This window comes from Beta vulgaris, chromosome 6, assembly GCF_026745355.1.
Source record: "Beta vulgaris subsp. vulgaris cultivar EL10 chromosome 6, EL10.2, whole genome shotgun sequence".
Lineage (NCBI taxonomy): Eukaryota > Viridiplantae > Streptophyta > Magnoliopsida > Caryophyllales > Amaranthaceae > Beta > Beta vulgaris.
In genome coordinates, this window is record NC_079207.1 from 7,725,353 (window position 1) to 7,739,878 (window position 14,526).

Here is a 14,526-nt window from a genome sequence, read left to right on the forward strand (position 1 = left end):
TATATATAGCATCATGTTGTCTCGGATACTCCTTGTTAGGACCTTACTAGTTAATGATCTCTCTTTAATGTCAAATTTAGAGATAAAGAAAATCATTAATAATGCCTTGTTTTGCCACTCAAAGAGCGAGATTATAAATTACTTATATTCTTCTCGGCCTACTATTAGTCAATTTTGAACTTTCTATCGTATAAGTTCAAAAACTTAATTATAATGTGTTTATCAATCTAAAAAAATGATGAATTCGTGTCTTTACCATTCGAAGATTCTTAATTGATTTTGCTATAGCCTATGATGAATTTTTTCTTCACTGTTTCTTTCTTTTCTTATTGCAGGTCCCCATCTGTGATTCATGCTCAATGGCAGCATCTTCCCCTCCCTGGATGCTCTAAGGGTCCGTTTGGTAGAGTGTAAAACTTAATTTTGACGGCTTCGTCATTGGTTCCTCTACCTTCACTGGCGTCATCGATCAGTCGATTTGATTTCTATATTTTGCAACCAATACATTAATATACTATACTATAATCTACTATAACCACGAAAATTTTTACAGTAAGGTACCATAAACAAATTGCGGGTTTAAGGCAAGATATGAGACGCGGATGGAGAGGAATTAACGAAGTTAGATACTAATTAAGGGTCATTCGTTATTGTTTTTGTTTTTAGTTTTTTTTTTGAAAATCAAAAACAAAAATATGGAAACCAAAAAAATAGTTTCTAGTTATTTGTTCTCAGTTTTCAAATTTTACCTTTTTGGTACAAGTATGACTAAATTTAAGTTTATTATACCTACTTTATCATATGACTTCTATATTTATTATATTTTATTTTGAAATATTTAACATTAGGATTATAGTGGATTAGTGATTAAACTCTCACATGTCATTTCAAAGGTAATGTGTTCAAATCCTAGTAATGATTAATATTTTAAAATGAGATTATAATAAACACATGTATTAGAAGGTTGAGAAGACTGTCACGTCACACCGTTCATTTGATACAAATGCCTTTTAATATATTTGTACTAGCCTTCATATGCACGCGATGCGTGCGTTAATTTCAAGATTTGTTATTCTATTAGATACTCCATTCGTATTTTATTTATGATTAAACTTAAATGTGAAAAATTCAACAGTTAGATGAATTTAGATATATTAATTCCTAATGTAAAAAAATAAAAAGGTTGTGAGTGATTGTTAACATTAATTTTTGTGAATGAATATTGAACAAAAAGAACAAAAATAATGAGTTGGTTTAACGGAATTAAAGAGTATCAAAGGTAGTGAATGTTCAGACTTTTCATGTGTACGTTATGTATGCCATCTTATTTTTATAAGGTATAAATATTTTGTCCATTTAATTTTTTATTGAAGTATTTGATGCATATACCATTTTAAACTTGTTTTAAATGGCAAGTTGGAATGAGAATTTTTAAATGATTTGCTTTTGTAATTTTTTTCATTCCATTAATTAGATCATTAAGGGTATTTTAGGCACTTCAAAAGAGGACACCACACCTCCTCCCTTGGCTTATATAATAGAGATAGATGTTAGCCGTATCATGTAAATTTTAATAGTTTATATAAAAAAGAAACTCTTGTCCGCTCATTTATATCATTACGTATACCACTTAATTATCTCATTGGTTTATATTATTATTATTTACCTTATTTTTTTAGATAAAAAGTTTATTTAAATAATGTAATGATGTAGACCATGATAATATTGATGACATGACTTTAATACATATGATGGTACAAAAAAGTGAGACAGAAAATTTGAACTCAGTTTATATTTTCGTTTACTCAAACTTTGAAGTCATCGATCTCATGATTGATTAGGATCCTGTTCTTTTAGACTTATTATCAATCAATTAGGTTAGTTACTTTATACTGTTACAATTTTATTTTTTCCGTTCAATTTCAGATTTAGATCGATTTCTCTCAGTCCAAAAGAAATTATACAGTATAAAGCAAATGCTCAAGAAAAAAATGGAAATGGTATGCATTTCTCTTTCATGACAACAATATTTTCTTCCGTTTTAAAATTAATGCTCAAAATCATAATAAAAGGTCCCCCCAAATAAGTTATAAAATTGATCCCAATAATAACAATGATAAGAATAGTAATTAAAAAAACAAAAAAACTCTACCGTAGTTAGCAAGTAAGGGCAGAAACATCATTGTAAAAGCCATCAAGGCTAGCTAACAAAACTTTCTTATTAGCCCGACTCGTTTTTAATATATATACACATCTATTGTCAAATTATTGCCTTACTTTTCAATACACAATACTTGCAATATGTCACTTTCATGGGAAACGTGGTCCATTTCAATTAAATTGTATTTTTTTTAAAAAAAAATTTAGTAAGAAAAATTCCTCTAGACTGTATTTGCACAAGACTCTCACCCAGAGGTCCATTACAAGTCAGACACCTCCAACACCCCTCTCCCTCTTAATTCCAAGCAAATGTTTGGGGTATGAATTGAATCCTAAACCTTGCTAGGGAAGATGCGAAAACTCACTACTTGAGGGGTTAGGCAACCCCAATTCCTACTAAATGGTATATATGATCTTCTAATAATATATGTTCTATCGTGTCATAGGTAAGCTAGTCTTGTATGTGCAATGTGTGCGAAAACATATAAAAAATTAGATTAATTGTATGGAAGAATTGTCTTAACATTTTGTTTTTTAAAAAAATTGTTTCTCAATGTCGTAATTCTTTTTCCTATTTTTTTTTGTTGAAATGAAATAGTTAGTTATTTTATCCTCCTATTTTTTTTTATGTTCACCATGTATTGCCATATATATAATAGAGATGAGTTAAGTTGTTCTTTCTTAAAAAATAATCTCAGTATCTATTCTTATAAATAAAGAACTATCATCTTATGCAAAGGACTTCACACTTGCCTCTTCGCAAAATTTACAAACATCATTAATGCAAACATTTGAACATGTTACCCTAAACATGGTGTATCTATCTCGTGATTTTTGTACGTTGTTTTCTTCAGTTTTATGAAATTCTACGTGTATCCGATCTTTTTGAATTCTATACGATATAACACTAAACTTTCTAAACGTCACATAATATATCCTTACTAATAAAAAATCCTACCCCAAACTACACTTAGCCTTCAATTGCTTAGAACATATCACAAACCTTAGTCAACTAATAAGGCCCACAGGGTAAGGAACTCGCTCCCCAATTATATTGTACTTGATATCTTGTATAAGGGTATTTTGTATAACGTTTAGAAAGATTAGGGGTATGGCGTGGGTTTAATTTAGGACAGCGACACCACCACGACGACATTGGTGCACCACGCACCACTATGACATGGCGTGGGGCTTTTGCCATGTCTACCTATATATTAACTCTCTTTCTTCCATTTATTTGCATTTTTTTGATAGAAAAGATAATTGGTTTGAAGACCAACCCCTACTAGGCTACTAGCTTGCAGGGGCAGACCAGCTCAGAGGTTGGTACAAAGTTAAATAGCCCATAAATGCCCCAACATATTATTGAGATGAGGATTTGAACCCTGGGCAATGCCTTGAAATTCGGGTGATACTCCACTGAGCTACCACCTATCCTTCACTCCAATTTTGCTTTGAATTCGGTGGATCTTCATTATATTGTTAGTAGAGAGCAATTGATCTAAATTGTTGCTATTCCGATCCATTGTGCTTTATTACGTAGACAAAACCTATTGAAATTACGAGATATAAAAGTTTGATCATAATTTTATACTACATGTAAGATGCATGAACCAATGATCTAGCTAGCTAGGACATCAAAGATTGGCATAGAAGATGCAAATATCGACCCTATATGGAAAACCGACTCGAAATCGTTGTAATTGTCTGATTAATGATCTTGGCTAATCGTAAAACATGCAATGAAGACTTGTATCTATCCGAACATGACTTGATAGTAACCGACAAATAATGTGACCACATTACTTTTATGATCTAACATGATTATTACTTGCGAAAAACCTCTCTCTTATTGCGGATTTTGTAGGACTAGTAACTGACCCATTCAACCAAACACATGACCCGAAACCAACCAAACACGAGCCTTACTCAGAGGATACATAGATCTGTTACGACCCAATTCATATACGACCCACAACCACCCCCAAACTAGTACATATATGATATACACACATCCGTAGGATGAGAATCATACATACAATAAACATGAAAGACTAAATTATGAACACAAACACCAATTCAATACATACTGATGAACATGTGCCAACACAGATGTACACACATTCATTTAGCTTGTTAGCCATATACATGTCTTCATTTGACTTAATAGCCATATACATATACGCACCATACTCTATGGGGTTGTTTGGCAATCGGCTGTTGGCTTTTGGCTGGTTTAGTTGGCTTGTTTGACTGGCTGGGAGCATTGGCTGTATGTATTGGCTTTTTAAGTTGACTGTTTAAGCCAGCTGTTTGCAAAAGTGTTTGGCAAAATTAAGTGTGGTTGTTGGCTGTTTATTAGAGAGTTTGTGGGCCAACAAGCCAAAAACCAATCCAAAAAGCTGCTCCAGACAACTTTTTCATTTTGGCTTAAAAGCCAGCTTTTCAGCCAACCAAAAAGTCAATAACCAAACACTTTTTTTGGCTATTTGACCAAATTGAAAAGCCAAAAGCCAAAAGCCAATGAAAAAGTCATTTACCAAACATGGCCTATGTCATACAAGCGTATACACTATCTAGACGTCGCACAACCACAACTAGTCAAATGATTAATATAGTAAAAATGTTTGAAGATAAATGAGTTTCTTGACAATGGCAAGGCTGCTACAAAGTTAAATATGGAAGTAATAACCCAATAAAGTTCCAAATTCCTTTACCTATTACGATCTATGATGTATGATCAATGATGATTGACGAGGACGATGATGATAATAATATAAAGTTTTCTATCATATTGATACATAAAATACAAAGATCATACAACCACCCCACTCTCTCTCTCTTCTCTTACACACACACACACATTTCTTTTCCTTTCTTTTCTTTTCTCTTTTGTCTCCTTTCCCTCTTCTTCCTTCTTCCTTCTTCGCACATATAATCCACGCTAATCACCCACCTCTGAACTTTCCCCAAATTCCTCTAATTCTATCTCAAAATACCCACTAACATCATTTTTTTTTTTTTTTGTTTATCAATCTAATCTTCAAAGTTAGACTCTTTCTCTTATTTTCTTTTCTGGGTTTTTGTTCTTTCTTCTTCAATAACATGCCTGCTTGGTGGGGTCGTAAGTCTAACAAGAGCAAAGAAGATAATCATCAGCAAAAAACCTTATTTTGTGAATCAACAACAAAAACAACAACAATATCACCCACAAATTCTGATAATAAGAAATCACCCAGAAGTTATGAGGAGTCAAGTCGTGGGATTTTATCCCCTCATTTAAGGGGAAATAATAATAACAATAGTAATAATAATAATTATTATAATCATAATAATTGTAGGGAATTTGGAAGTTCTGGAGGTGGTTCATCTGGGATTGAATCAGATGGTGGTGATAAAAGAGTTATGGGTCATCCTCTTCCAAGACCATCTAATTCTGGGGTTGTTGCAGTTGCAGCAGCTGCAGCTGTTGTTGTTGGTGATCATGGAAATGGTGGTGGATTGATAGCTTCTGGGTCGGCATCCATTTCAAGTGTTAGCTCTTCTGGTTCGAATTCTGATGATCATTCATTTCCTCTTGATCAACCCCAATCTGGGGTTTTCAGGTTTGTGTTTAAAGATGGTTAGTTTTGTTTGTTTTGGGATTTTTAGGGTTTTCAAAGTTAGGGTTTTTTGTTGTTGTGATTGATGTTGTTGTTTGATCTGTGAGAGGATTTGTGATTTGATTGAGATTTGTGTGGTAAAGTATGAATATTTGGGATTGTAGACTATAGTTGTAGTTGTGCTTTTTTGAGTGTGATCCTTGATGTGTGTGAGCTGTGTTTTCTTGCTCTTTTTTAGTTTGTGGTTTGAAGAGGAGTGAGAGTGAATTAGGTTGCTTTTACATCTTTTTATGGATAAATTTGTTCATAGAAAATAATAACATGGTGATGTTAGAAGAATAGAAGTGACTTTAGTACCATTTCCTGCTATTATGGAGTGATTGCTTCATATAGATGATTTCATCAGGTACTGATAGAAATAAGAAGTTGGGGGTAGATATTTACATTTTAGGTTTAATTAAAACGCGGCCCCGGAGTTGCTAGTTTCACTCTGGTGATTATGAATGTAGAGTGGATTATTGTAAAGTTGGGGGTAGATATTTACATTTTAGGTTTAGTTAAAACGCGGCCCAGGAGTTGCTAGTTTCACTCTGGTGATTATGAATGTAGAGTGGATTATTGTGCTTAGGCAGTAATCCATCTGAATTGTGGAAATTGAATCTGCCATTTCCTTTGTCTTTCTCAATAATATGACTGAGAGTATCATATATCAGTCCTGTAGTTCATTTAGTTTCTGGTGACGTTGTGTTTCTGCTTTGTGGTTTTAGTTATCTTCTTATCAAATTCCTTGTATTGTTGGATGCAATTTGATTACTGAAACGGTGGTTTTATAATGCTGTCATAGTTCTTTATAGTTTGCAGCCTTCAGTTATGGAGCATAATGTGTGAACACTTTCTATAATTTGAATTGTTTCACTGCTTATTAAAACATTAAGTTGTTAGAATTGTGATTTTTGATACATAATGATGCATTAAACAGTGGAAGGGCGAGGAGTCCCGGTCCTGGATCAAGAGGAGCTACAGCTGCTACATCACCTATTCATCCACGGTTGGCCGGATTGAACACAGAATCTCCAACAGGAAGACAAGAAGAAGGGAGGAGTCAAGCCCATCGTTTACCCTTGCCGCCTAGTTCTCCTACTAGTCCGTCCTCCTTGGCCAATGGAAGAGCTGGTTTTTTCACTGAGAGCACTCAAAACTCTCTATCAAAATGGAAGAAAGGAAGGCTTCTTGGGAGGGGAACCTTTGGGCATGTTTACCTTGGATTTAACAGGTATATACAAATCTTCTCCATGCAGGGACCATTTTGGACTCTGCATTTGAGACACATGAATCCGGAATTAATTTATTTGTAGGATAGATAGGAGGATATTCTATAGGTTTTGCTTAGAATTATGCTATTAATTCCTGATTAGACGATTGAAATCTATTTGCCTATTATAGTTTTGGTGCAAGGTCTTGACGAGTCTTCTTTTCGGATCAGGTTGCTCGTTTCTAATTCCTTGTGTTCTCAGTAGTGAAGGACCTAGGTCTTTGTATTGGCTCTTCTACCTAAGTTGGTCTCAGTATAACAAGGGATGGCAACTCTATAGCCATCACGTGGCTAGGGTAGTGCTGTTCAAAGTTGATCATTGTTGGGTGAATCATTGTGCACCTAGGTTTTCAAGTATGTCTTGGACAATCTATCCTATTTTGCACTAACCTTTTCTCGTCCCCTAAAGTTGTTGGGAGTACAATTAAAACTTTCCATCTTCATGCAAAGTGAAGTGAAAGAGTTTATATGCATTAAGGCTGTTGATCAATGCAGGCAAGGGGCTTGTTCAGAAGGACCCACGTCCTTTGTGATTGTTGTTGAATTTGGCTGTTGTCTCTTCTAGTGAGAAGCTTCCGAATGTCTTAAGAGCTAGCATAACTGTAATCATCTTGTAGTTTCAACTTTCAAGGATGTTCAATTTGGGAGCTTGGTTTAATTAAAATATGATGTCCACAGAAACACAGGATGGGAACTGTCCAAACTAAAACCTGTCCGAACTTATTCGGAAAAATTTCTTGACAGGGCGTCTGGAACATTTGAACCTCACTTACCATACTGTGAAAGATTTGGTTCTACTTTGGCTTTCTTCTTACATTAATAACATTGGTTATCTATTAGTAGCTATTCTATCTTTAAATGGCAATGGAAGGTTGGTTAACCTGTGTGTAATGTTGTACTATTACTTGTTCTTGTCTCGAGAGTGCTTTTTACCCTATAGCACACATATTGTTACAATGTACTGAAATTGTGATTTAGGTCATTTCTGAACTATTTAAATTATTACTTTCTTAGTATATATACAAATAAGAATATAAATAGGATATAGTAGTATTTGTTGCTTCTGCCGTAGTTCCCATTCTTGGTGTCTCATGTCTTCCTATTATTGCCTTGTTTGGTGTAGGTTTACTCCACAAGGTTGTGTAATTGAGATATGATGAGAGTTCCTTTCGAGGGTTTGTATGTGTCTTTGCGTGCTCTTTACATGAAAAACTTAGGATCTCAAGTTCTATTTATTACACAATCTGCTGCTAGGCAAGACTGTTTCTCGAAGTTTAGATGTTCTTTTAGTGTCTTTATGCTCTGCCTCGAAAACAATATGTATTTTCTGTAAGAATGGGTATTGTGCTTCCTTATGTAGGTGACTCTTTGTGGAACTTTCTCTTCTACTCAAAGTGTTTCTTGTACATGAAAGTTTTACCTTGTCGAGTAGTTGGAATAAATAATCTATGTTCTTGGGCCAGTGCACCAAGCTCCCTGCCCTAAAATTGAAAATTGTTCAAAGTTTATAATTGCACGATGCACTTGAACGCAGAGGTGGTTTAGGTTGCTAGAGTATTTTCAGAAATTTCCTCCATGCTTCCACCCTATTGTAATTGGTGGCTTGACGTTTTATTTTGTTCTCACTTGGTCTCCTACATATTAGTTTTTCCATGATTCTTTCTTAGTTTTGATATTTGTGGTTTTGTTTTCTACTAAACACTACTTTGTTATTTATTGGCATATTGTTGGTCCCCTTGTAGTACTAACATGTTTGTTATCTCTCGCTCAAATCTATACATTCTTTGAGCACTTTTTATCTTATGCCTTAATCTTGTCCAACCTTGGCAGTGAGGGTGGACATATGTGTGCGATAAAAGAAGTGAGAATTGTTTCAGATGATCAGAATTCAAGAGAATCTCTGAAGCAACTCAACCAGGTCTTTCATTTACATACTCTCCAGCTAACTCTCGTAGCCTTTATATTATTTTCTCATCTTTTTTTTTTCCTTTACTTGCCTATGAACTTGAGTATTTGATATCAAGCAAGTTTTGGCTTACCTTTACTTTTGCTTTTACAGGAAATTAATTTGTTAAGTCAGCTTTCACATCCAAACGTTGTTAGATACTACGGCAGTGAGCTGGTATGGCCCAACTCGTCTCATTATTGAAACTGTATAATGCAATCCGTTATCCTGTTCTTTTTGCTCGGTCTTGTATCTTATTTAATATTTATTTGATACTGTGCTCAATCTGTCTTTATATCTGAGAGCTACTTCGTTCCTCGTGTTTTTGGGAGCCCAACTGTGAAAAATATTGCTAAGAGAATTGTAGCATGTATAACTCTTGTAGTCAGTAGCAGTCAGCAAATTAATTTCTTCCCTTTCCAGGCTGGAGACACATTGTCTGTTTATTTGGAATATATCTCCGGTGGGTCTATTCACAAATTACTTCAAGAATATGGCCCCTTCAAGGAACCTGTTATCCAGAACTACACCAGACAGATACTCTGTGGCCTTGCTTACTTGCATAGTAGAACCACAGTGCATAGGTACGTGAAGTGTGAATAGCCTCTTCTGCATAGTGTTTGTTGGGAATTTCTACTTTTCAAAGCACCTAGAGATTTCATTGTTGACATCATGTTTCAAAACGGCTGATAGGGATATCAAAGGAGCAAACATATTGGTCGATCCTACTGGTGAAATCAAACTTGCCGATTTTGGCATGGCGAAACATGTAAGTGTTGCCCTTCTATGCTTTTAAGATCTGTGAGCACTGGTATGATAATTGATTTGATGTATATAACGGAATTGCTGCATTGGCTTCATGATCTTTCTGGCAAGAAATGTAATAAACAATGACTCAATGAGTACTTCCACTGCAAAAGCATTATAATCTCCAACATGGCCCTCTTGCCTAATATCTAAATGAAAAGTTTTTTATTTCATTGTGCTTCCTTTTCTCAAGCTTGTAGGCTCCTAGATATCAGCTATAAGTTTCTTTTATTCCCTTCTACTTCTCACTGTGTTTGAATTGTCTGATGCAGATGTCGTCTTGTCATTCGGTTCTTTCGTTTAAAGGAAGTCCTTACTGGATGGCCCCTGAGGTAAATTTCCTCCCCTTCCCTCCACCCCTTTTCCTCCCTGCTTCTTTTCCCTGTAGTCCCCTTTCACTCTTTTCTGCAACTTTTAGAGGGATAGGTAGCTGCTTGCAATCTCTTATTCTTTTTCTCCTTGTTCAACAGAATTCTTGCTTACATTTTAGTATGCTCACAGGTAGTGATGAATAAGAGTGGGTATAGCCTTGCAGTTGATATTTGGAGTTTGGGATGTACTATTCTTGAAATGGCAATGGCAAAACCACCTTGGAGCCAATACGAAGGGGTATGAAATATATGTTGATTGAGAATCTTCCCAGTCAAAATCAAAGTAGAGATGCAGAAGCCAGATCTTTTATCATGTTTGCTTTGCAGGTGGCAGCAATATTCAAAATTGGAAACAGCAAAGATATTCCAGAAATTCCTGATTTCCTATCAAGTGATGCTAAGAGTTTCTTGTATCTTTGCCTTCAGCGTGATCCAGCTGATCGCCCCTTAGCTTCACAGTTGCTGGATCATCCTTTTGTTAGAGACCAATCTGTAGGAAGGGCCCTCAATGCTAATGCTACAAATGAAGCATCTGCATTTTCATTTGATGGAAGACGCAAGCCAGTAAGATCTCCTAGATGCCTCCACTCTGATTCTTTGTTTACTCTCAATTCTAAGTTATTATCTCAAAAGAATTTGCAAACAAACTTGTTTTTACAGGATTGGAGCAAAATTTTCCTTGTGTATGGAAACTTGTGTCCTAAATTTCTAGTGATTTTCTATGAAATGCGGGAAAATAACATAGGAGTATGTAGTATATCTTGTTTTCTGTATATTTGCTTACTTGCAGCTAATAACCTCATAAATCATAATCTATATATTGCAAAAAAAGGTTTTGCTTTAGATCAAGTAATTGGAAAGTTGGAAACTATTTGAAGGAAGTACCTAGTAATATCAGTGGCATTAAAGGTTTGTTTAAGAAAGTGGGAAATTATTGCATTATTATCTTGATTCTTGGGAAAGTTGTTACCTTCTTTATGGTGGGTTTAAAAATGGGATTGTTTCATTTTACAAAAAATATGCATGTAAGCGTCATTGATTGCAAACTTTCAATATCCAGTGTCATTTATTTTACATTTCTCAATTTCTAGATATTTCTAATTTCAAATTGTTTAGGACCAAGTTCAAGACAATTGCTTTTTACACGCTTTTGTTATGGTGCCTTATGGCTAGTTATGACCCTGCCATTCTCTTCTCAGAAGATTCACCATGTAATGGCTGTTGTCAATATGATTTTTTTGGGTACATTTTCCTTACTGGTATGATGTGATAAAGTTGAAAATTGTTATGCTGGGGCGAAGGGGTCTTGCAGGAGTAATATGTTCGTTTATGTTTTGAAGAATGTAAGAAAGAGTTCATATTGTATATAGTGGGCTTAAAATCTTTCAAAAGGGTTAACTTCCAATACAGGTAGGTGAAGATTAATTGAATTACTTATAGTGTCATATAAATATCAGCTGAATTACTTTAACTTCTTGTTTATTAGGCGCTATAAATGGCGTTAATGGTGTGAATTTTAGTCAACTTTTGTAAGAAAAAATACTCATGTCAATGTCCATGGTAATGAGAATCCATCACAAGCATGTGTTTTTCTTCATAAACTTGCATTACCATCCATGACCACTTTAGATGTGCTACCTCTAGAGGGAATGAAAATTTGTGAAGAAAATTACTTCATGTTGGAGGTTAGACTCCATTGACGCGGTCATCAGTTGGGAATTTTCCTTGCAAATTACATACGACTCCATTGCCATTGCCATCACGGCCAATCAGTATAGCCCACCAAAAGGGCCGTAAAATTTTAACAAGATCTGTGTGGCTATAATGTCAGTTGTTTGAATGGCCCTTAAGGTTACCTACTAATATTCCGGGGAATTTTCTTTTTTTGCTGACTTCAAAGTGATTCTTTCAAATTGGGTTTAGCTGTATACTTGTATTAATTGAACTGATTCTACAAACAAGAGAGTATAAGTTTTGCTTTGATTAGTTTGAGAATTTAACTTGGGGACTGTGGTACATTATTTGCAGCAACCCTTGGAAATACATCCACGTAGAAAGAGTATTAGCTCCTATGACACGGATAATATCAAAAGGCCAGGGGTTGCAATCTTTGAAGCAAGGTATTTTTTCGCTTCCATAATTTTTGGCAGGAATGTATTAAGAAATTTGATGTTTTTGTTGTTTCAAATCTGACAATTCTGGGTTTAGGGATAATCCAAGATCAATCATGTCGCTACCGGTTTCACCCTCATCAAGTCCATTACATAGACTGGTGCCTGCCTCCAAGAGCTGTCTTCTTTCACCGCCTCACCCATCTTATGCTTGGCCAGGGCAAAGCAGCTACAATATAAATGATCACTCGATATCTCCTACAAGAGGACGTACAACTGCAGGCTTCACACTTGATCCATGGATTGAGAGCACATTTAAGACCCAAACAACACCAAGTGGGTCCAATCATATGCGGCTTATTTGAATGTCCAGGCCAGAAGATATTAATTATTTCATTCTCACCCATGTATTATGTATATATATGATGGAAGTTGCTCAGTAAAAAAAAAAGGAAGTGAGGTTTGCTGCATTTTTCTTCACCAGATTGCCACTGCGCTGAAAGTTGGAAGGCTATCACTCTACAACTGTTTTGTTTATTAACTTGTAAAGCTGAGCAACAAGATCCTTTTGCTGGCTTAAGCTGCAAAAATGGTATGATCTACTGCTGCGGCTGGATCACGCAAATTAATTGAGCCAAGACAGACGGGTTTTCATCACGCTGTAAATTTCTTCGGTGTTGTATTGTTGTATATAGAAGTTGTGCTCTCTCTCTTATCTCTGGAAAAGATGTGTGTTTATTAGCTGAGAAACTAGGACGAAAGCTAAAACAGGGAAATTACCTTCCAATAGTTTGTGCGGGAGAGATATCTATGTCTGTGATAAGTGTAGTGATGTTTCAGAGGTTATCATCAAAATTCTATAGGTTCCTGTTATCTCACAAGCCATCTTGAATGATTATGTCCACATTGATTTGTTCTTGTTACACCATGCATTGCATTCCTGTGTTATTCAAGACCAAAAAAACTTGCTGAAATCTGACAAAAGATCATTACTACAATCTAGCATTAAACTTGAGTTAAACTTTCTACGATCTTGATGTTCGAGTTTTTAACAGCTACTCGCCTATCGTAGATGGGTAAAAAATTGAGGGTTGTGCTTCTCAACCAAAGTACGTCTCGACCACAACCCACAACAACCCAGAGTGTGTGTAAGATTGGGCAAAACTGTGGGTAGGATGTATTTTGGTGGTATTTTCAACTTTGGATTGAGCACATCCACTGGATTTTTTTTTTGACAAGTTGAGATGTACTTGATCAAAGAGCATGATGATTATATAATTTCCAACATCCACTGGATTGAGCATGCACAGTTCAACTTTGATGGTATTTTCTCAAAACAGTTGTCAACTTAGATTACTTTGGGCTCTTGTTTTTTTTTTTTATTATTATTTTTATCAAGATAGATCAAAGAGCCAATATTTTTGCATCAGATGTTATTTTTAATTGGTTGACCATGTGTTTAGAAGATATACCTCTACCTTAAAACGATTTAAAGTTCACCAAAAAATCGAAATATTGACCTAATGAAGATAATTGGTAATCAAGATTCAATTTTCTCGTATCTCTATTCTATAAAGAAACACTTAAGGACTTTAGTGTTTTCCTGGAATGATTGAAATACCCTATGTATGTAATATCTAAATTATTTTAAAAAAATATCGTTATTTTAGTGATGATATAAATTTTTAATGCTACTTTTTTTTTTTTACAAATTGTGTTTTCTATACATCAATACACGTATCGGCGCAATACATGCATATAAGATTAGTAAAAAAATGAATTTTTCAAGATATACCCCTTAGTAATTTCTTTTTCACTCTATACCCCCAAACTTTTGAAAATTTACAATATACTCTCTCTACTTTATCTTAAATACACCATATGCTCTTAAAGTCCAAGGATCATTAACTTTTTTAGTCATGGACCCCCAATTCCATTACTAAATTCTAATTGACCTCTATTTGAATCAACTTTAATTGACCATAATTAAAAAATCACTTATCACCCCTCTATCTCGAGTTCACTCATGGTACACCCGGGTGTATCATGAGCATGGTACACCCAGGGATATTTTTGTAATAAATTAGAACTTCAAGTGCTCATTTGACACCAAATTTGCTCATATGGGCATTTTGCTTATTTACTCATTTGCTCATTTTGCTCATTTTGTAATAAAAGTGTGTGTTCATTTCTTAAATGAGTAGAAATGTTTGTTTAT

General features: G+C 34.9%; 1 protein-coding gene across 1 annotated transcript; it reads left to right on the top strand.

Moving 5' to 3' along the window:
* The first annotated feature begins 4,989 nt into the window (after positions 1-4,989).
* LOC104895397 (mitogen-activated protein kinase kinase kinase 3) lies at positions 4,990-12,690 on the top strand. Its single transcript, XM_010681893.4, has 11 exons — positions 4,990-5,765; positions 6,742-7,035; positions 8,905-8,992; positions 9,134-9,196; positions 9,443-9,603; positions 9,713-9,788; positions 10,099-10,158; positions 10,328-10,435; positions 10,525-10,761; positions 12,226-12,317; positions 12,406-12,690. Exons 1-11 carry the CDS (start codon positions 5,266-5,268, stop codon positions 12,671-12,673), a joined length of 1,947 nt encoding a protein of 648 aa, XP_010680195.2. The 5' UTR covers positions 4,990-5,265; the 3' UTR covers positions 12,674-12,690.
* Positions 12,691-14,526: the final 1,836 nt, after the last annotated feature.